This window comes from Brachypodium distachyon, chromosome 1 (genome assembly GCF_000005505.3).
Source record: "Brachypodium distachyon strain Bd21 chromosome 1, Brachypodium_distachyon_v3.0, whole genome shotgun sequence".
NCBI lineage: Eukaryota > Viridiplantae > Streptophyta > Magnoliopsida > Poales > Poaceae > Brachypodium > Brachypodium distachyon.
The window spans coordinates 18,496,651-18,517,997 of NC_016131.3; the positions used below are offsets into that span (position 1 = coordinate 18,496,651).

The following is a 21,347-nucleotide window of genomic DNA, read 5'->3' on the forward strand; positions in this document are numbered from 1 at the left end:
AATCGATGAGCTGTGAGCCTTGTGGATGATTTGTGAGAATAGACGGATCAAACAGTAAGCATCAATCAGTACACACACTGCTCCCACACATCTTGCAACCCAAGCTGGATGGGCATCTGAGAAGCATCCGGCCGACCATAGAATCCTCGATCCAGTTCTGTGCCATAGCGTCCTATACTGTGTGTGTACCTGAAAATCAAAAAAAGTTGAGAAGGGATCCGCAGAAGTGATACACGACCCGACGAAGTTTGAAACAGAGAAACCAAAGACGACGATGACGAGACGTATTAGGAGGGTGAGCACTGAGCACCAGCGACTCCTGATACAACTTTGCATGTTGTATCTTCCGAAAAGAATGAAGTGTCCGGCAATGCAACTTGTGCACGTTTTGTCAAGGCAAGATACAAAAGGCGTTCATGCTTTGCTCGACACGATTTAACCGATATTTTGCTATCCCGTAGTCTGTAAAGGTTGGATGGAGACTACCATTATTATTTCGCGTCGTGTACAAACAATACTGATCGACTGTCTTCCTTCTTCCTCAGAAAATAAAAGAATGTTCTTTTTTCCTGTAGAACAAGGAAAGGAAAAAAACGCACGGTGCATGTAGCCTGTAGACTGCGGAGAGCGAGCGAGACCGGTCACCTCAGTCGCCGACGATTATCTTTCCTCCCGCTGGTCTATTTCATGTCACGAGCAGCATCAACCACTGCCCAACCCAACAACCGAGAGAGGCCGGGCAAACGAAGCAGACGTGTTGCTTCTTCGCCCTAAACAAAGTTAACAATAGCGCACGTCACAGCGGACCCCTCTCCGTATCTGCTCAACCTTTTTTTTGCCCTTTCTTCAGATATAATAAAAGGATCGTATGCATCCTTCGACTGCCAATTCCTGTCACGCGCACTGTTGACGGTCTCCGGCCCTTATCCGTGGTGCGATCCTGCGTCCTGGAGATCGGTTGGTGAAACATGGAAGTCGTGCTGATAACGTAATGCTGCAGAGAGCTGGTCAGCTTCCTGAAATACTGTTCGCCGTGTATTCTTATTTTTTTGTCCAGGGACAGTGCAGTACGCGCTCCTTTTCTGTCTGGAATACTTGCTTGAAACGCAGGAATGTTGAAGGAATTTGGCATTCTGGAAGTAACATTAACTTTTATGAGAGCTGACGAAACAATTTCCTACAAATTCCCAGAGCTCTGAACAGTGGTTCTGATCTTCAGATTTGATGCATCATTGCCACCCGACCATCCACTAGTCATACGCACGTACACGGGTGATGAGTATATGATGATGATATGATGAATAGATCTCTAGTTGTCCCCAATTAATCCTGACACCGACAAAGCAAAAGCCTGCCAGATAATCGAACCGATCTCGATACGTCTGGAGAAGGAACAGGATTTTGCACATACGGAACACACGAACTCGCCGCGAAAATAGAACATCGTAATCCCAAAAAAAACAAGATCGCCATCTGGAGAGAGACATCCTGTCAAGTTGCCATGGCGACCAACCACCGCGGAGACTTATCCGATGAGACCAAATGAAACTGGTTCCCGTTCAGAGCGACGGAAGCTCTCCTCGGCGTCCTGCAAATATAGTTTAGGAGTTTGTTTATGGGTGCCGTGTCGCGGCCACAGCTCGCAAGCCAAACATCTCTGTCTCTCTCGCTAGTTTCGTAAGCTGACAGGACAGCTCCGCCTGTAGGTCTACTCAGGGGCATACGTACCGCATCAGCGACCACAGCTCAGAAACCATGGCTGGCCAAAACAAGGACTAAACAAGATCAAGGGTATGCCGTATAGTCGCCTTAGTCGGATTCTACTTGGATTTGATTCTGCATTTCCCTAGAAGTATCCTCATATAAAGTCATAAATCACATCATTAGTAGCTTAGTACCGACAAAACAAGTTTTTTCTTCATGTCAGTAAATGTACTGAAGAACAAGATATGAGTTGCAAGCTAGCAAAGGTTCAGAACATCAAAGTGCACAGACTTGTGACCATTTCTTAGTACAGAGTGTACCAGTTAGAATTAAATTGTACTCAGCCTACAGTATCAGATGCTACATAGCACTACTTGTACTATAGTAGTTCGTACATATTTTCCGTATAGTGGACTTATTATAAAATGCTGCACGCGCGAATGCCGATCTTCATATATCTGCTTGGCGTACCGACAAATAAAATAGGTGGAGCTCTAGCATAAACGCGTTCTATTAAGACGTGTGCTTACATCATCACAAAAAATGAGTGGAAAAGAACAAGAACACAGTGCATGATTTTGTTCAATTGTTTTCGGTTTAAAATAAGAAGGGTTGGGTGAATTGGTCTACATAATGTAATCGCAAGTTGCCTGTTATATATGTACTATAATACTGGCAGTTGTATATCTCCTGCTAGCATGCATACATTTTCTTCACCTGTATAAAAGTCATATGCATGCATTCAAAGTTAGTATTCCTGGAGCAGTTCTCAAGTCGACGTCGTAATGCATGTCGTCAACCAAGCTGTACGCGTACCATATAAAGGGGGCATTGTTTCAGATCCAGCGAAAAAGAAGAGTTCAAATGTCCAAGTCCGGGCACTGAAATGGAACTCCAAACGCAGACATTCTGCGCAAGTGGGTCGATCTGCTCTTAGTCTTGAGACAGAACAAAAAAAGTCAAACAAAGAAGGGAAGAAGAAGAAATATCAGCGTACGTGATCCATCGATTCATCCAGCTGCTCTGCTGTTTGATTAAGCAACAAACAAGCAGCCGCGCGAACGGACCTACGCTTAATTATATCAGCCGATCTCACGCTTCTTTTTCCACGGGCAAATGATGAGTTCGATCTGACGTGACTCCAGTTTATTGCCGTCGTACTCGTACGCCTAACCTGATCAGCTCCGAAGAAAATGGAGAACGTAAAGGACATTCATGCGCGAGTACATGGACGTAAAAAGTTTTTCGAGTACCCTCCGAGAAAGCGGCGCTTAATTAACTGGCGTCCGGACTTACGGCTGTACTACGTGGGAAGCCAACGGCTCTGATTTGACCAGCATCGCACATTTCCCTGCCACGGGCGCGCGCGCGTGCTCCGCCGGGGTTGGCCGGCCTTTCTGTGTTGTGTGGCATGTCGCCGCTTGCCGGTGCGCGCGCCGGGCCCGGCATTCCCGGCAGCGAGCTCGATCCTCGTGGAGGCACGGCGCGCGGAGCCCTTGGTTTTGCTTGCATGTGATGTGTGGTTCGCCTTGATCCATCGTGGCCCGTGTCTGGCCTGCCACCGTGCCACGTGTGGGGATTATTCCACTTCTAATGAAAGGGCTCCGTCGTGCTGCTCGCACTCAGCAGGCCTGATCACAGAATGCACCCCCTTGCCCCCGTCACATGTTCCATGATGTGTAATGCAGATCTTCAAGGTAAGAACAGAGTATAATACGTTGGGGGGAATAATAATGCAGGGGAACATAGAGCAGGGGGCAGGCGGCGAGTCAACCCAAGATGGTTGCAGAAATTGTCGAATCTCAGAAAATAATGCCTCGTGACCATTGTCAACCATGTGGTTTTCCATCCTTCGTAGACAAAAACATTGAAACCACGCTGTTCCCTAAAAGTACAAATTAGGAGAAGATGCAAGACATTTTAGTGCAATAAAAATGTTTGGGTGAACCATGGAACGCATCAGTTCTCCACCCTCTTCGGGGGATCGGTACGACATGCATGGTCATTTGACTTTTCAGCTATTTTAAGCAGAGGAATCTTGATTAACATACAAAACATCCATGTTGGCACATATCCCCATGCAAAAGAATGCTCAAATTTAACAAAGTATCTTAATTATCCTGCAAAGTCATGCATTGGTTGCATATAGCCCTAGATCGTTGATTTCAGATTTAATGACATTCAGAGGTGGAGCATCGGTACCGTGGTTCTGAAAAAAAGACTCTTTACTCCAGAGTCCAGGGATATGTGCATTGGTGGCATACATCCCTAGGTCGTTTATCCGCCTCACGTCGATGCTCCTTTGACGCGGATATTGAGTCAAAGAAATTCTTGCATGCAGCCATGCAAGCAGAGATGCAGGCGTGATCCCGCTTAAACCAAACCGCATGAAGATTGAGTAACTCAGTGAGGTTTTACCATCCGTGAGAGAAAGCAGGGGCATCTCCCCACACATTTTCCCTCCATTTGTCCACTTTTGTTCATTTGGGATGTACGGACAAAAAATGTACTCAAATGAGGACCTTCAAATCATCACCATTTGTCTAAAACTACCCAACCTTTCTATCTCTTTCGTAAATTTGGGGAGAATTAGGGGTTCAGTTTTTGTCCGCTACGCCATTAGTTTCCTCGTTGTCAACTCTTTTTTCCATATTTCACTACTCTCTCGCATCTATTCTCTTCCCTGCCGGACGAGTTATTAAAGGACACTAGATGATGACCCGCGCTGCCGCGGAACCGTGTGTTAATACAAATGCATAAATATATGTTTAAAATTAACTAAACCTAATGGAAAAAATATAAAGCGTTCTTGTTTTACATTTAAAACAATTAAATTTAAGATGTACTCACTCCGATCCTAAATTGTTGTCGAAATATTACATGTATCTAGACGCCTTTTAAAAATAGATACATCCATATTTTGACAAATTTGAGTCAAGAATTTAGAATCAGAGGGAGTACGTGACAAAATGATGTATATGAAGGGAACAATTTTTAAAAAAGGAAGACATGATTAAATTGATGTCACGGTCGGAATTGATAGATTAATGAAAAAATATAAATGAATACATGCATGGCTTGAAAAAATATCATGCATGTTTGATGAGGTGGCATGGTTTTCGTGACAAAATTATGTATAAAGAGAGATAAATTTTTCCAAAAAATTAATACTCCCTTCGTCCTGAAATAGAGGCTTATTTCAGGAGGGAGCGATGAGGTGACATATGTTTGAATTGATAACTAAATGCATAAATTGCAAATGAATACATGCATGGCTTGAAAACCACGTCAATTATTTCAGGATGAAGCGAGTACATGTTAATTGATGAGGTGACATGTTTGAATTGATAATTAAATGCAAAAATTGTAAATGAATACATGCATGGCTTGAAAAAAGAAAGTCATGCATGACTTGATGAGGTGGCATGGTTTGCATGGCAAAATGGTGGGTCTGATGATATGGCATGCTTGCATGTTGAGAGAAATAGGTTGTGAGAGACTCCTACTTAGATATAGAAGATATGTTGATGTAAAATAGAGTAAGAAAATGTGAAATAACCAAAGATAAGAACAAATGAAGGCTTTCAATGGATAATATGGTATTTATGCCCACCATCATTTGTCGAAACAAATTATTTTTTAAGTTTGTCAAAAATAAGTTTAGATAAGCAAATGGCGAGAACAAATAAGGATGAAGATACGACGTCTGCAACGTACGACCCGAACGGGGGGACACCCGGACATGTACCGTATACAAAACACAATACATACACATGTACTAATAATGCAGGCAACAGAGCGCGAGGAACGGTCATGTGCCACCACATGTCGCATTATTCAGAGCCTTCAATTGGCATGTGTTTGGCAGCTCGGGGCCGGCGGGCCGCGGGCGTACGGTGTGGTGTGGGCGCCATGATGCCGCGCGCCGGCCTCCCATGATTGCCCACTGCACTGGCCTTTTCCCCTCGAGGCCGCTCTCAACGGCAACACGTTCAGCTATAGTGCCGGAAAAGGCCACCCACGCGACGCGACCCAGCTCTCGCTCGAGCGAATCTGGGAGAAAGAAAAGATAGCGAGATCGGATAATTTTACCTGGGCTCTCAGCGCGCGGCTTCACAGGTGTCTCGGCCTTTCGTTCTTCATGCGCTGCGGCCCCTGACCAGACGCGTGGCGCGCGCCGGCTTGTCCGGCGCCGGGACCGAACTTTCTGCGTGGATTTTATTCGGATCCGACTGCAGAGCTCGGCCGGCAGCGCATGTGTGGGCGCTCAGAGGAGCCGGCCGGCACCTAACCACAAAAAATTTCGAGGTGCTTCACCCCAGTCAGTGACCCAGCGTACGTCTGCTTGCTGCTGGTTGGTTCCTTTTAAGACTTCAAAGAAGTGAGACAACTGAACTGAATGCAATTATGCAAAGCAACGGTAATCACAGTACGGTCAATGTAGTGCGATCTGCATTATGTCTCCAAACCTCGATTCTAAACATGTAGTAGTGGTAATACTGGGAATAGCCAGGAAGGTGACGCATGACGGCATGAGTGGAAATTATGTTTGGAAAGAGTCTCGAGGTTGAAGTTGAAGATTAGTTGGGTCAATGTACGTAGCGCAAGAATCGTATCCTGGTCCATAGATGGTCGCATGACAAAATGTTGGGTCAATGTAATATAAGCCTTTGTCTAGCTGGCCTCCCCCGATCAAACACAACACCAAGAACTTGTGTTCGGAATGGTCATGATCAAAGCTGACGCACGAGTCATGCAGATATGTGCTCGGAAGGAGTCTTGAAAACCGAAGTTGAAGATTAGCTAGGTCAACCGGTCAACGAAGTACTAGTGTTATTCTCTCTCAGAAAAATGTACCACTTGTAAAATATACACTGCACTTCGTACACTAGCAAAGATCGATTAAGATTTTCTTCAGAAAAATAGATGGATTAAGACAGGCAATAATTACTTGGTTCCAAGGAAAACCCCACCATCACATCAGCATGTTAACCTAGCCATATTTGTGACCGGCCTTGCCCTATTTAAGCACTCCACCAAGAACTTTTCAGCGGCAGCAGAGATAAGTGCGTGTGATTGGAGAAGAAACTACACGCTCCGCTAAACAACGGCTGCTGCTTGGCACATGCGTCATTCCAAAAGAGCGTATAATCCGTCCCGCCAAGCACGTATGCTCAGAAGAGCGATCGGTAAGCCACACAGCGACAGGTGCCAATCGGCAGACGACAAATAACGTGTCCTGCTAAAATCCTAGTCAGATGACACGAGTGCACGATCTTTAAGAGCAACCCCACCACTGCGTGGGTGAAGAAGGCATGCGCTCCATGCCTCGGAAAACGAGGGCCGGGAACTACCAGCAGAGGCCAGATTCAGACAAAGAACAGCGTCGCTTTCAGCCGCAGGGGACGAATAATCGACCTACCGGGCAAGATCTCTCAGCTTTAGTTTACCGATGGGGGCCATCTATCGATCGATCGATCAATCTCTCCTGCTTCATCTCGACCACAAAACAGCGGTGAGTAAAAGAAAGCAGTTCGTGGTGGCAACGAGGGGGAGACCGAGTGAGTAGACGGCAAGGGGAATAAGAGACCACTGGAAAATTCGAGCTGTCGTGCTCGGTTGAACCGGCAAAGGTTGCTGATTTACCAAGTCACGCAGCCACTGACGGCCAGTTGCTACCACGGAGCCTCAGGTGAAGTACTAAAAACGCTAGAACCTGAATGCAACAGCACGAGATCGATCGCAGTTCAAAACTTCAAACCAACCGGCGATTTCAGTGAACGCGATCTTTTTTCCTTTGCATATTGCATCCACAAGAAACAAAAGCAGTTGGTTCCTGACCTAGCAGCACTCACACAGCACAACTCGCCGTTTCACCACACATGAAATTGGGTTTGCATCCTCGCCCGAGGAACGAACGAAAACCAAAGTAAAAAAAGAAGAGCGGGGGAGATTTTACAGAGGGACTTTCCATCATCCAACCCACCATTGTCATCTCGCTTGAGGGAAAATGTACACTCGCTCGCGGACGCACACTCGCAGCAGCTTTGCTATTTACACGCGCGCGTCCGGCCGGCCGGTCGGCTCGTCTCGCCGCAGGAAGAGAAGACGCAAACCACTTGGCACAGCCAAGGTGGAACTGAAATGGAACGGACGGTATCATTGCTGTCACTCCGCCGCAACGATCGCCGCGGGCCTCGCCGCGCGCAGGCTCGCGCTCCGCGGTTGCCGGAGCATCTCGATCAACGCCTCAGCCTGCGGAATCACAAAGGAATTAGTATATCCGAAGTTGCGAACTCAATTGGTGATTAGGATTGGCGAAAGGGTTTGTGTTTCGATGAGGAAATGCGTAACTGGTAATAGTACCTTGGTTTTGAGCTTGGGGCGGGCGGAGGAGGACTGGGAGAGGGCCACGAGCGGAGGGATTGCGCCTTCGCGGGCGACCATGGTGCGGTATGCGGCGTTGTCGTCGCAGATCTGGAGGAGGGAGAGGGTGGCGATCTCCTTCTGCCGCGATGTGCCGACCTCCACCATCTCCACGAGGACGGGGATGCCGCCTTCCTCGACGGCGGCGGACCGGCCCTCGGCGAAACCCACTAGGGAATGGAGAACATAGGCGGCCTTGTCCACCATGCCAGACTCCGGGTCGGACATAAGGTCGAGCAAGGGGCGCACAGCGCCGGCTTCCACGGCGCGGAGGCGGTTCTCGCGCGCGCCGTTGCAGACCGCGTATAGGGCCGTGGCGGCGTCCTTCTTCCCGCGCGCGCCGCCGGTCTCGAGGAGGGACACCAGGAGCGGTATGGCGCCCGCGCGGCCGACCGCGGCGGCGGCGGCGCCGTCGAGCTGGGAGAGGCGGAGCAGCGCGCACGCGGCGTTCTCCCGCGCGGCCGGCGACGCGGCCGACTTGAGCGCGCGCACGAGCGGGCGTATGGCGCCGGCCTCGACGATGGCCGCCTTGTTCTCGTCGCAGATGGACAGGTTGAGCAGCGCGGTGACCCCGTGCTCCTGCAGCAGCGGGTCGGCGTGGGACAGCAGCGCGACGAGCGGGCGCACCGCCCCGGAGGCGGCGATGCGAATCCGGTTGTCCGGGTTGTGCTTGGCCAGAAGGCGGATCTCCATGGCGGCGCGGCGGAGCGAGTCGACCGACGCCGCGGGGGACTCGAGCTCGGCGACGAGGGAGGAGATCGAGCCGTCGGACGCCTCGGCCGCGCACGAGAGCAGCAGGCGGTGGATGCCCGCGGCGGCGGCGGGGCTGAAGGAGGAGAGGTCGTCGCTGCCGCACTCGCTGAAGGGCTCGGAGCAGGAGGAGTCGCCGCTGTCGCTGTAGCAGCTGCGCCGCCGCGGGGAGGTAGAGGCGTCCGAATCCATCAGGTTCCTGCCGCACGCCCGCCCGGGTAGAAGGCAGTAGAAGCAAGCAAATGCCGCGGGAGAGGCGAGGCGAGAGTTGGGGGGATGGGAAAACTGGGAATTGGGTGCGTTGCGTTCTGAAGAGGGGAGAGACGACGCGAGAGAGGAGCGGATTGAAATAAGCAGAGGAGCCGGGATCGGGTGGATTAATTTAATCGCATTAATTAAGGAGCCTTCCTTTACTTTTTCTCGCCGTGCCTTTTCTTCGCCCTGGTAGTACCCGCCACCGCAACCGTCGGATCTCATCGGACGGTCTCTCCAGTCACCCCACCGCACCGTCCGGAAACCGGTACGCAGCGACGGGACAAATGGCGTGAATGTTTCTCCGGCCGCTGGATGGGGATCCAGCGGACGGCCGCGGACCGCATCCTCGCTAGGGAAGGCGACGAAACCGGCTGCACGGCGGAAGGCAAAGGAGTTCCGCACGCGACACGCGGTGCGACCCACTCTCTCCCGCGCGTACGGGGCTGCGCACGTGCGGACCGCAGGTGGGCTACCTTGGACGCAACGAGGAGGCCCCACTGCGCAGCGACGCGGTGTGCGGTGGACTGCGTGCTTGTGGTTCTTCCCTTGGCACCGCGGCGCCAGGGGTTTCGGTTGGGAAGCAGGGATCGAGGGGGGGCTGGTGGGTGCCGTGCCGGTCGGCAGCGAGCGATAGCCAGCCTAGCCGCTGGCGTGAGAGGTTCCCGGTTTGTTTCCCTGATTTGACGGGTTTGGATCTGTCTTGTGCGTGAGAGTGAGGGGGGGGGGGGGGGGGGGAATGGCCGCATTCGGAATTGCAGGCAGCGTCTGCACACCCCGTAGCGTTTTGACCTCTACTGCGATACGCCGATACCGCGAGATACGGGCCACACATGTTCCTACTAGTATTTGGATGTTTCTGCAGTTGTCCAAGTGTTTGGATGGTTCTGCACTGGTTATCAACGCGGCAAACCCACTGCAAGTTTTCTGCTGGTTAATTTATGGATTTTGAAGCTCTTTTTGATAGCACACCAAACCAAGTGTGGAATAAGTATGCATCACACAAGACCACCACGTCCGGACCAGTCACAAACAAGCATCCTTATTTTAGATGTCAGTGCAACCAGGATCGATACGCAGGCACGCCCAACGCTAACCGTGCAGAGTATAAAACTAACCACGAGAGAGAATCGTCAAGTACAGGATTGGATACAAAATGTTCCCAGGTCATGTGCTCCAATTCCGAATTATTCGTAAGGAAAGACCGAAAGAGGAGTCAATATTTCGCGACTCGCGGCATTCGTCCTTTTTTGTCCACCATTGAGTCGTGTGGCATGAATCGCATATTGTGCTTTTTCTGACCGCCCTTTTCGGTTTACAAAGCAGCGTAAAGATTTGCCCTTCAATTTGTTGGAAGAAAGAGGAACGACGTAACGACGTCCGGCCCGACGTGGAATCTGGAACGGAGCGTCTGAACGTCCACCGCGACCACCGCGAAAGTGCCAAAAGCGATCAATGGTCTGCATCATTAGGAAAAGGAGCTAGAGAAAGTACTCACATATGATACATCAAAGGTAGCACACTAACACTAATACAACACGTAGGTAGTCACTTCGCCCCGGTCGTACTTAATTAATTGACATGCATTAGTAGCAGTGGTAGTATCGGTATCATCTCGCACGATTGACCGCCCAGATTGGGCGACGACGCGTGAGGGAGAAGAGAACCTTTTTTGGAGCAGAGTGGCGACCTCACCGGGCATCCGCGGCGGGGGTTCCTGATGTGGAAGACGACCGCGATGGGAGGCGGGCCAGGCCCTAACGTCGGCCTGTACCGTGTACCCGCGTACGGGCCATTATCCTGGGCCCAGAAGCGAGGAAGGCTAGCTGCGAGCCCAAACGGACAGCCATCGGCCCACTGCATGGACGGCCCAATCATCTGCGGATGGGGCACGTGGGCCGAGCTCCCGAGACGGTCGTCTAATACGACGGCGTCTCGAAGACTTATCGCTCCAAAACATCTCTCTTGGAGTGGTTTGCGTCTTCCCGAGCAGGAATTGGATCAGAGCAATTTCGGTGATCCTGAAACTAATGCTGAGTTGGAAGTCCAGGACAAAACATCTCTCTTGGAGTGGTTTGCTAATGAGTACAAGAAGTTCGGTTGCTCTCTTGAGTTTGTCACTAACAAATCACAAGAGGGATCGCAGTTCTGCAAAGGGTTTGGTGGCATTGGTGGTATGCTGCGTTATCAGCTAGATATCCGGTCTTTTGATGAGGGTTTGTACGAAGACTCTGATTAGCAATCAGCCAATCACACGACTGTGCTGGCCCATGGAAGGTCGCCACAGCTGCAACAGCTCGGTTTTGCTCTACTTACACAAGAACACTTCAAAGTCAGCTGTATGCACATTTTGTGTTGGCCAAAAATACATCTAATAGTTTTTTTAATATTTTTTCTGACTGTTTCGCCCCTTACTTTCAGATCCATGTGGAAGCAGTTTGAAACCAGATGATTGAGACACCATTATGGCAGTAATGTGTCAAGAAGTTAACCGCACTGAAAGGCTAAAGCTCGTTATGTAGTTGCAGCCTTCCGCTTCTATTCAGTTGTTTTCTTTTGTTGGTCTTAATTTGTCTGTTGTCATGTCCCTTGGTCCCGAGTTCTAGTGTATGCTTTGGATGTTGAGCGTGGTGGTGTATGCACTAGTATATTGTATGCTAGCAGTCGACTACTCTGGTACTACTGCAGTTTTTGCCATGATACTGTAATGATATTCCTGTCTTACTGCGTGGTTGACCATCTCCTCTTCTGCTTGTGCTCTCAATTGTTCGTCTATAGTCAGATATTCCTGTTTTATTACTGCTTGGTATGTTGAATCCTGCTTGGATGATCTGATTGAACTTGGATTTGTGAAAATGGATAATGCATAAGGTTGAAGCTCGGTGGAATGAACTAGGGCAGGTCAAATGTGACAGGCTAATGGTGGCTTCCAATCCTTCCATGTCAAGTTCCGGTCACATAATGTACATTGTAAAGTGTCTTCTGGGACTGAAACCACGTGATTACCATGCTCGAAGGTGAAATTTCAATTTCATCCCGAAACATCCCAAGGCGAATGTTCTCTGGGTGGTTACGTGATCAGATTTTTCTGCAGAATTGGCAGTTGGGAAAGTAGCCAAAGGATAGCATGATTCGTGCGTCCTCCTCTGAAACAAGTATTACCTCTTAAGGAGTAAAGCGTACTGATAATGGTGTCAAATCAATCCTGAAGATGCATCTGCTTTATCATAATTGTGTTCCCTGGAAACATGAACATTAACGAAAAATTCTGCGGAACATCGTGTTGAAACCATGTGTTTGTTTACCTGGATCGATTCTTGCGGATTTTTCAAACAGGAATAAGCTTTTCCCTTGAAGAGTGCCGGAGAGTTGGATTCCTGTACATTGGCCATGGGTCAAAAGAGTAGCAATGACTTGACCCTGCGATGAGCATCATAGTTTTGTTACTTCGATGTCATAGCCTAGTTCCGTGTCTCCCATTAATTCTGCTGTCGATATCAAATAATTATCGTGCTTTCGAGACCTAAAAATAGATAAAAGAAGCTGACATGGGTCCAAGATAGACAATCTCCTCTGTCTAGAAGATGTTAACATGGAGGCCAAGGTCAAAACGGTGTTGCTACAGCTTTGGTTTCGTGTGTACCCTACGCCCAGAAAAGAAGATCCTTCTCTCCACCCACGGTTCCAGGCGACACCCATATCGACGAACACACCGATCAGAGAAGCCCAGGAGGATATATGCCACACCTGGTTGCTGAAACATGTGATGGAACGGAATAAAATAATCGTAGGCAAATCCAGCACGAGGAAGAAGCTTCCCGGAGCCCGATCAGTCAAACGCGCGCCCACCGGAAAACAGAGCCTGGCCAGCTCCAGCCGCGACCGGATTGTCCTACCCTCGCCGCCATGCGCATGCGCGCGCCCCGGCCGGCTCCATAAATAGACAGCCAATCTCCCACGTAATCACAGCATTACAGCACCAGGACAGGACATATACGGGTACTAGGATCATATATCCACCGCAAGGAAGAGTCTTTCTCGAGTTTGAGCAAATGGAAGGGCTGATCCCGTTCGTTATCGACGCGATCAGGAAGAGCGCTCACGGGACGGGCGGCGGCTACCGCTGCGTCTCGTCGGACGGAAGCTCCCACGGCGGCGGCAGCAGGCGGCACCTCATGGACTACTGGGAGCTGCCGGCCGGGAAGGCGTCAGACGTCGGCGGGTCGGGGCTTGTCCAGACGACGAACGCCGATGCCGGCCGTGGCGAGGAATTCGCGCTGCCAGCCCGCCCTGCCGCCGCCACCGTCGTCGCGGGGTCAGCTTATCGCCGGAAATGAGCAGGTCGCACCGGGAAGAATCAAGAAACACATGGCATTGACATGCATGTGGTTGCTGCCGTTCAAGTTTTGACGGCAGTGTTGCTTTAGTTAAGTACTTTGCTGAATTGTTTTTTCGTTCAATGTGTTCTTTGCTTCTTCTTCTTAGCCATGTAATGTAAAGCCAGGCGTTTCGTTGCGAGCGTAAGTTGCTAGCAACTCAAGCGGATTGAGCCAAAGCTGTAAATATGTTTGCGTAATAAAAGGAAGGGATCAGTGAACTCAGTGGCCAAACGTGTGCATCAGGCGTGCGTGTATCTCCGATTTTGTAAGCCAGAAAATACTTACCGTAATACCGTGGTCATAGCGAAAGAAAAAGAACGCGCACAAGAAGCCTTCAATTCGGGACGAAAATGTCTCATGACGCTCTGCGACCCACGCATGCAAGGCCTGCTCTGCTCTGTTCATCGACGCTGGCAAAAAATTCAAAAAAAGTTATCTGAAGAACGGCAGGCGCCTGTAGGATCGATCCTTCTTTTTTCTGAAGACGCTCTGTTCCGCGTACTGTTGCTGAACCAGAGCTGCGGCGGGATAATAGCCGAAGCCAACCTTGCAGGCATGCATGATGCATGTCCTCACAGCGTTGCAGTCAGACTCCATTGCTCTGCTCCTCGTCATTTACCCGTCTGCAGTACGCTGCTGCCACGAAAGAAGACCTGGGAGAGCCGGAGAGGCGAGCAGTTCGCTGTACGTTCGTCTCCTCCGTTCCCGCGGAGCTGACGCAAAACGGCCATCAATTTCGGCTTCAATTCTTCCGTGTCGTGCGCCGTGCGATCGATCTTTCTCATCGGGAAGAATGGCAGAATCGATTCCCACAGAATGCACTGCACTGCGCTGCATACTTTCAAACATGGTAGGCTAAACTATGCCCGTTTTCAGACTAATGGCAAGAATTAATCGGAATGGTTTTGTCGTAACGAACTTCGCTTTCCATTCCAGCAGCCGTGGACTCCGATTCCCTGACCGTTCTGTGTAATTCCCCAAAGTTGGTTTAAAGGTGCCTGACAGCCGTAATTTACAGTGGAGTAGGAATTAACGTTGTCATTACTTGTTCTTCGGCAGAAAAAAGAAAAGACGTCGTGAGAATCCAAAAGAGGAGAAATCTGACAGAGCCTTCGGTACATGAATCGCGGGCAATGTGCAGATCCGACGCGCAAATAGCGCAAGAACACACGTGACGTACGCTAAGAACAGAGCATGTATAGCGGCATTGCATCACAACACGGACAGCTGGACACGTACGGGCGTCGAATTGATTGCACGGTCCAGAATCGTAAAAACGAGCATAATCTCTGGACGCCCCACACAAAAAACAGGACACGTAGTACATACGTACATATACATACAAGTGTAGTACTGCAGGGCGTACGTACGTACATTTGCACCGTATATACGACCAAAGCGCGGCACGGATCAAGATGCGTTGCGGCCTGCGGGTCCGGCTCTTGCGTGCTACGCACACCCTTTGCCGTGCGTATCTCCGCAGCAACCGTTTCTTCGCTAGCTAAGGATAATTTCATTCTTATCTAAATATGGTTTTAGTGCAACAAAAACCACGACAAGTATTTAAAAAGAGAGTAGATCGGATGATTGTACTAAAATCACGACAATTATTTAGAAACAGACGGAGTAGATCAGATCGGACGATGGATGAGAATGACCAGCTAGCCATGTGCATGCCTGTTATACGTGCAGGAGGCCCATGAATACATACACAATAAACCACCACCCTCACGTCCCTAAAACGGAAGCTGCAAATTCAATGGATGAACCGATTGCGTTTGATCGTGCCCAAAAGAAAACATTAATCGATGGCATTCAAAAAAATAAATTTGAAAAACTAGTACTCCATATTTACAATTACCTCTCGACCAATTTTTTGTTGGACTTTTTTGGCCATTCTATACCCTCTGAAATACGAACCAAAAAATTGGCTTGGATCACTCGATTTGAATTTAAGCCCCAAGATTTTGTTGGAGATGGGAAAGAAAGTTTAAAACGAATGTCTGACAAGTGGACCGCACATTGCATTTTGGCGTGCATGTAAAAAGAGAATGACATGTTAACACTTAGCAGACGTGTGGAAATGACCGGAAAACAAAACAGGCTATCAATTACTACTAGATGGAGAAGTGAATGTTTTGCCGATGATGATCAATCCGTACCATAATGCTGCACGATCCAACGGCTCAAAAACGTGTGCGACAACTCCTTTGCTGCTGTCGATGGATGGACTGATTGGACTCAAATTCTTTTCTTTCCTAACATAACTTGATTCTGGCCCATGGATCACCCCCCATGATTCTTCTTCCATCACCCCCCACCGAGGTCGACAACACAAAACGCACACGAGCAGGAGCAGTGCAGGGCCGAAGGACGGAGGAAAGAAGACCCGGCCGGCCGGGGGGCGCCACCGCATTTACCATCCACATGCATGCATTCATTGCCATCCCGATTTAACACCCCCGGCCCGGCCCCTCCTAAATGGCGTCGCCGGGTACTACTACAAGAGGCGATCGATCAGCAGCCGCCGCTCCTCCTCCACTCCATAGGGGCCGTCGTTGGTGGTAGATAGGACAAAGATCGATCCAAGTGTGTGTGTGTGTGTGTGTGTGAGTAATATGGAGATGAGCAGAACCTGGCAGGAGCTCGGCGTCGTGGACACCATCTACGAGGGCGACCACGAAGAAGAAGAAGAAGAGGAGGAGGACTGCAGCTTCAACTCGCCCAGCATGCAGTCGTCTTCTCCGGCCACGTCCGCGTCGTGCTCGCCCGCGGCGGCGGCGGCGCGCTCCTCCCTCCCGCCGGTGCTCAGGAACGCGGTGCAAGCATGGTACGTATATGTTGCCGTTCGTGGTTAATTCAGTTCGTTGTGGTCTTGGACGATGGAGATCAGGCCGAATTCGACATCTAACCGGCCGGGGATTGATTTTGTCATCTTCGATTTTATCGTCTAGGTCGCGTGCGAATGGACCGTGCAAGCCGGATGTCATCGTCCGCGTCCAAGAACACCGCTTCCATCTCCACAGGGTAAGATATATCCCGTATGTATGTACCAAGACCGATCGCTCCTTCTCTTGAACCGCCAGTACTCTGGATGATTTAGTTTTCTGAATTCCCCATCTTGATCGGGTTAGCGTTTCCATAAGGACTCCTCTGTAGTAGTACTCTTACCTTCTACCCATAGTAATTAATTTCCTGGCATTTTTCTCGTCCGCGTGAATAGATCGTGCAGCGATGCATGCATTCCGTTACCGTTAGTGGTAAGGAATTTATTTTCAGCAGACACTACGTGCTGCACACAGATGCCAGACAGACAGCTAACGCATGAAGACTACCACACCACACCCGCGTCGTCAGACGTTTCGTGTGACGGTTAAGGAAGAAGGAGGAGTAACTCGCAGTAGTTTTACTACCCACTCTCTCCTGTCACCACCACCATAGATTCACTATTTCACTGTGGGAACTGGGAACCCTTCTTTTTTAGGAGGCCAACCTCACAATCACAAAACTACGGTTCAGGCAAGAGCCAGAGCTTGAGCTCCACGAGGAACAGCTACCGATGGCGTTTCAAACCGGCAACAATTGATGGCGATTCTGCTGCACATTTACTCCGATCCCCTTCTTGGTTAGCGCACTTGCATGCGTATGGACGAATCGTCTACCGTAAACTCTCAGTAACCTCCGTCGCATGCGCAGGAGTTACTGTCTCAGACTGAGCAGTTTACTGCCTTCCTGCATTGCATGCATGCATGTTGACCGTAGCAGAAATACTCCAGTAGTAGTTGTATATACAATTCCTGCAGTGTCGATTCTGAACTGAACTTTGAGATGGGATCTTGCGTGAGAAATGCTGATGAATAGGCGTATTCATTGGGATCGGGTCCCCGGCCGGCCTCCCACGAAACATACTATGTGGCCAGCGCAGTTCGTATTGAATTCGACTTAGATTTACGGGGTGGTTTGGTCACTTGGTCTCGCCGGGATTCGGATGTGCATTTTGGTTTGGGACCAGGTTGGCATCTGTAGAGCATGCGTACGTGCATACTGCTGTGCTGCGTAGGTATCGCCCACTGCATTCACGCTGGCCAACACAAGGGAGATGGGAGTAAATGTAAGATCTGAAGGACGGACCATTTCAAAATGTATGGAGGAGTACTGTTAGTACTTAGTAGTACTACGTTTGATCTTAGCCAAATGGACGAGAAAGGAGTACAATTTGTACTTAGTTGCTGGGACTTGGATTCTGAATTTGTTTTCAACTTGCTATAAAATACTCCCTCTGTTTTTGTCGTGGTTTTATATCAAATTTGCACTAAAATCACGACAAAAGTTTAGAAACGGAGGGAGTAGTTTATCAGGAGTTTTGCAGTCAGCAATCTGAAGGCTGAAGCACCCTCCTGCTAATAGACTGAATTTTCCTTGTGTGACATTGTGCAGTCCAATTATAGTTAACTTTTCTAGGCAATGGGGCAGTCCAGTTTAGTGCAGGACTTACTGAGCTCGGCAGACGCAAGAACCATTAATTTCTTGGTCTTTTCTTCCCACGGGCCGCAGAGCTGAAAGGAGCTGCAGAAATACAGGTTGGGTGCTACCTTTGTCAAACACAGCAATGAGAGCCTGAAACTGTTGTCAGATACTTGTAGGCAGCAAATGATGAAGATCCAATGCCAGCAAATATGCAAACCATTTTTTCGTTGTCTTTGTTGATCTTGTGGGCTCGGCCTCTCATCTGCCAGAGCAAATGCTCTGTCTCCATCCTTATTGCGATGATTTTGTTTGTCTTCCTCCGGGTAAGGTAAAATTTGGTACTCCGCTGTAATACAAGCGGGAAAAATGTTCTTTCTTAAGCTAATGTTCACCAATGTTCTTTCTTTTTAGTTCGGCTAAGTTGTTTATGTGACAAATTAAGCGACAGTTATACGAGCCAAATACTGCATTAGTACTGCTTACGTTTCTTGATGTGCGAATTGATAGCGTCATCATCATCTTTTTTGACTTGGCTGCATCGTTCTGTTTCTCAGGGCCCGATCACGTCGGAGAGCGGCTACCTGAAGCGGCAGCTCTCAGAGTCGAGCGACATCGCCGTGGACCTCCCGGCGGGGCTCACGCTCGACGACTTCGCGGGCGCCGTGGCGACCTGCTACGGCGCCGCCGCCGACGTGGCCCTCTCGCCCGCGGGCCTCGCGGCTTCATGGGCCGCGGCGGGCTGGCTGGAGCTGAGCGCGGAGGATGGGCTGGCCCGCCGCGCCGAGGACTACTTCTTCCGGGAGGTGGCCGCGGACAAGGGCCGCGCCGCGCAGGTGCTCCGGTCCTGCGCGCCGCTCCTCGGCGGCGGCTGCGGCGAGGCCGCTGCTGCGCTGCTCGTGCGGTGCCTGGAGACGCTCGCGGCGGCGTCCGGCGGCGGCCATGGCGGGTGGCTGGAGGACGTGGCGGCGCTGCCACTGGAGGAGTTCCAGGTGGTCATGGAGGCCATGCGCGCGCGGTTCGCGCATGACCATGACCTCATGTACACCATCGTGGATCACTACCTCGAGGTAAGTTTTGCTCCAGTCAATGCTAGCCTGCTTAGAGTGATTCACATGTACCTCCGGTCGGGATTACTTTTCTCAAATTCGTCCAAATACGAATGTATTATGTGTAAAAAACGTCTAAATACATACATGTAATATTTCGACGAGTAATTTTGGGAGGGAGCAGGAAACTTTGTGGAGAAGCAAATCACATGTTCTCGTGCTCGACATGGAGCTGAGTCATCTAGGCACTGTGGGTTCGGTTTTGCTTTAGCTTTGGCTTTAAGTTGAGTGTCAGTCGAGCAACACTTGCTCAAGACAAGGCATCTCTTCGTAGTTCCGTACGTTCAGCGTTGAGAAGCGTGACTGTATTTTGCATAGCGGAGTATACAGGCATGAGTTTTGCACCGCTACATACTAGTAAGGGTGTCATAATAATCTTGTGTATCGATGTGTGAAAGCTTTTACCGCTACATACTACTAGCAAGGGTGTCATAGTAAGAGTTAGTTAACCATCTCTAAACTCAAGACCTTGTTTTACCGTACCACTTTGGTACTGCAAAGTCGCATCAGGATCGCTGAGTTGTTTCTGTAGTCCAGTAGTTCTGACGGATTTGCACTGCATGCACGGATAAATGCAGAACCACAAGGGGAAGCTGACGGAGGAGGACAAGAGCCGGCTGTGCTACAACGTGAACTGCGCCAACCTGTCGCACCACCTCTTCATGCACCTGGTCCAGAACCCGCGCCTCCCGCTCCGCTTCGTCGTCCAGGCCATGCTCGTCGAGCAGCTCCACTCCCACCACTCCATGCTCCTCACCCACCACCACCACCCCGCCGCCGCGGTCTCCGCCGCGCCATTGCCACCGCTGCTCCTCAAGAGGTCCGTCTCCGGCCACGGCACGTTCAGCGCCGGAGCCGGGGACGCCGCCGGGGCCGGCATGTCGCTCGGCGACATCCTGCAGCGGGACGCCGTGATGCGCCAGTCTGCGCACATCCGGGCGTCCATGCAGGCCACGGGGCGCCGCATCGACGCCCTGGAGCGCGAGCTCGCGGGGCTCCGCGGCCGCCTCCGCCGCTCCGAGCAGCAGGCGGCGGCCTCGGCCGCGATCATCGACGACCGCGCGTCAGCCAAGTCCGCCAGCTTCCGGATCCCGCGCAACCGGCTCTGGGACGGGGAGGACGTGACCCCATCCGGCACCGGCATCGGCGCCGGGAATGACAGCAGCGTCGGCGCCAAGGTGGGCGGCATCAGGTCGCGGCTGCTGCACGGGTTCAAGAACCTGTTCGGCCGGAGGCCACCAGGGGCTAACGGCAACGCGCCGCCCGCGAGCAGTAATGGCGGCACCGCGGATGTCTTCGTGGGCGAGAAAGGCTCCTCGCCGGAGCCGGGCGAGGAGGAGTACTGGAGTCGGCCTCACCGGAGGAACCTCTCGGTCGTGTGATCGCTCTGGTCTCTGAATCGGTGCGGAGGTATATTCCTGTGTCAGAGTGTCAAGACGACTATGAGTATCAGATTACATCGGCACCGTTGATTCTCACACGGCCGGCCATATGATTTTACATTGTTCTGGTGGAAATTTTTGGCCCTTGCGTGCAAGTTTTTAGGAGCCACCCGATCTCGGGGTTTAACTTGAGCATGTCGATACTGGAATTCGAGTGAATTGTACTGTTTGCACCACAAAATCTTGTTTATTGACAGCACCACATGATCTTGTTACAGTCGTGCAAAACGAAACACCGGGACATGCTAAGATGGGTAATATTTCGGACCCAGGTTTTCAATATTGGCCTATTGGGTGTGTCAATTGGTGTATTTCTGACATTGGATGGATCAAACACACTATGATTTTATTTTTTTATTTTTTATTTTTTTCTAGTTATGAAATATTTTAAAATTTATTGGGTGGGGCAGACCGCAGACCCCATCCAATCAGGCGGCTGGGTCCTCCCTGGTGGAAATCCTTTCTATATGAGTTGTTTGACTCATAAGATTGAGCAACATTTTTAGAATATTTTTGTGACCTACGTTCCGAGCTTCTTTCATTTGTAGGATTCCTAAAACACAAAAATGGATTAAAAACAAGAATGAAATGTTTTACACATTCTTATATTCTTTTGTATCTTACATTACATGATTTAGGAACCTTTTGAAGTCCCACGAAGACACCAAGCTTTTCGACGGTTGATCCGAGATCACATAAATGATCTCCGTTCAAGGGCTCTTAGGAATAATATATAATACACTTATGTGGCCCGCACCCCTAATCTTATGTGGCAACGAGCAAGTCAACAAGTCAATAGAACGACCTATATGGAAGGAAAT

The 21,347-nt window shown here is 50.2% G+C and overlaps 2 protein-coding genes across 4 annotated transcripts; one reads left to right on the plus strand and one right to left on the minus strand.

Moving 5' to 3' along the window:
- Nucleotides 1-7,458: 7,458 nt before the first annotated feature.
- On the minus strand, nt 7,459-9,234 carry LOC100830186 (U-box domain-containing protein 4). Its single transcript, XM_003562741.4, has 2 exons — nt 8,071-9,234; nt 7,459-7,959 (listed from the first exon to the last, which is right to left on the minus strand). The coding sequence occupies exons 1-2, from the start codon at nt 9,070-9,072 to the stop codon at nt 7,873-7,875; spliced, it is 1,089 nt and encodes a 362-aa protein (XP_003562789.1). The 5' UTR covers nt 9,073-9,234; the 3' UTR covers nt 7,459-7,872.
- Nucleotides 9,235-15,775: 6,541 nt separating this feature from the next.
- Nucleotides 15,776-20,883, plus strand: LOC100839257 (BTB/POZ domain-containing protein At3g49900). 3 transcript variants are annotated; one of them, XM_010231324.3, is made up of 4 exons: nt 15,776-16,341; nt 16,466-16,538; nt 18,533-19,045; nt 19,663-20,883. In XM_010231324.3, exons 1-4 carry the CDS (start codon nt 16,130-16,132, stop codon nt 20,464-20,466), a joined length of 1,602 nt encoding a protein of 533 aa, XP_010229626.1. In that variant the 5' UTR covers nt 15,776-16,129; the 3' UTR covers nt 20,467-20,883. The 3 variants fall into 3 exon arrangements, with proteins under 3 accessions (XP_010229626.1, XP_024313853.1, XP_024313852.1); XM_024458085.1 differs by lacking the exons at nt 15,776-16,341; nt 16,466-16,538 and adding an exon at nt 16,545-18,306; XM_024458084.1 differs by lacking the exons at nt 15,776-16,341; nt 16,466-16,538 and adding an exon at nt 16,545-18,301.
- The last annotated feature ends 464 nt before the right edge of the window (nt 20,884-21,347 follow it).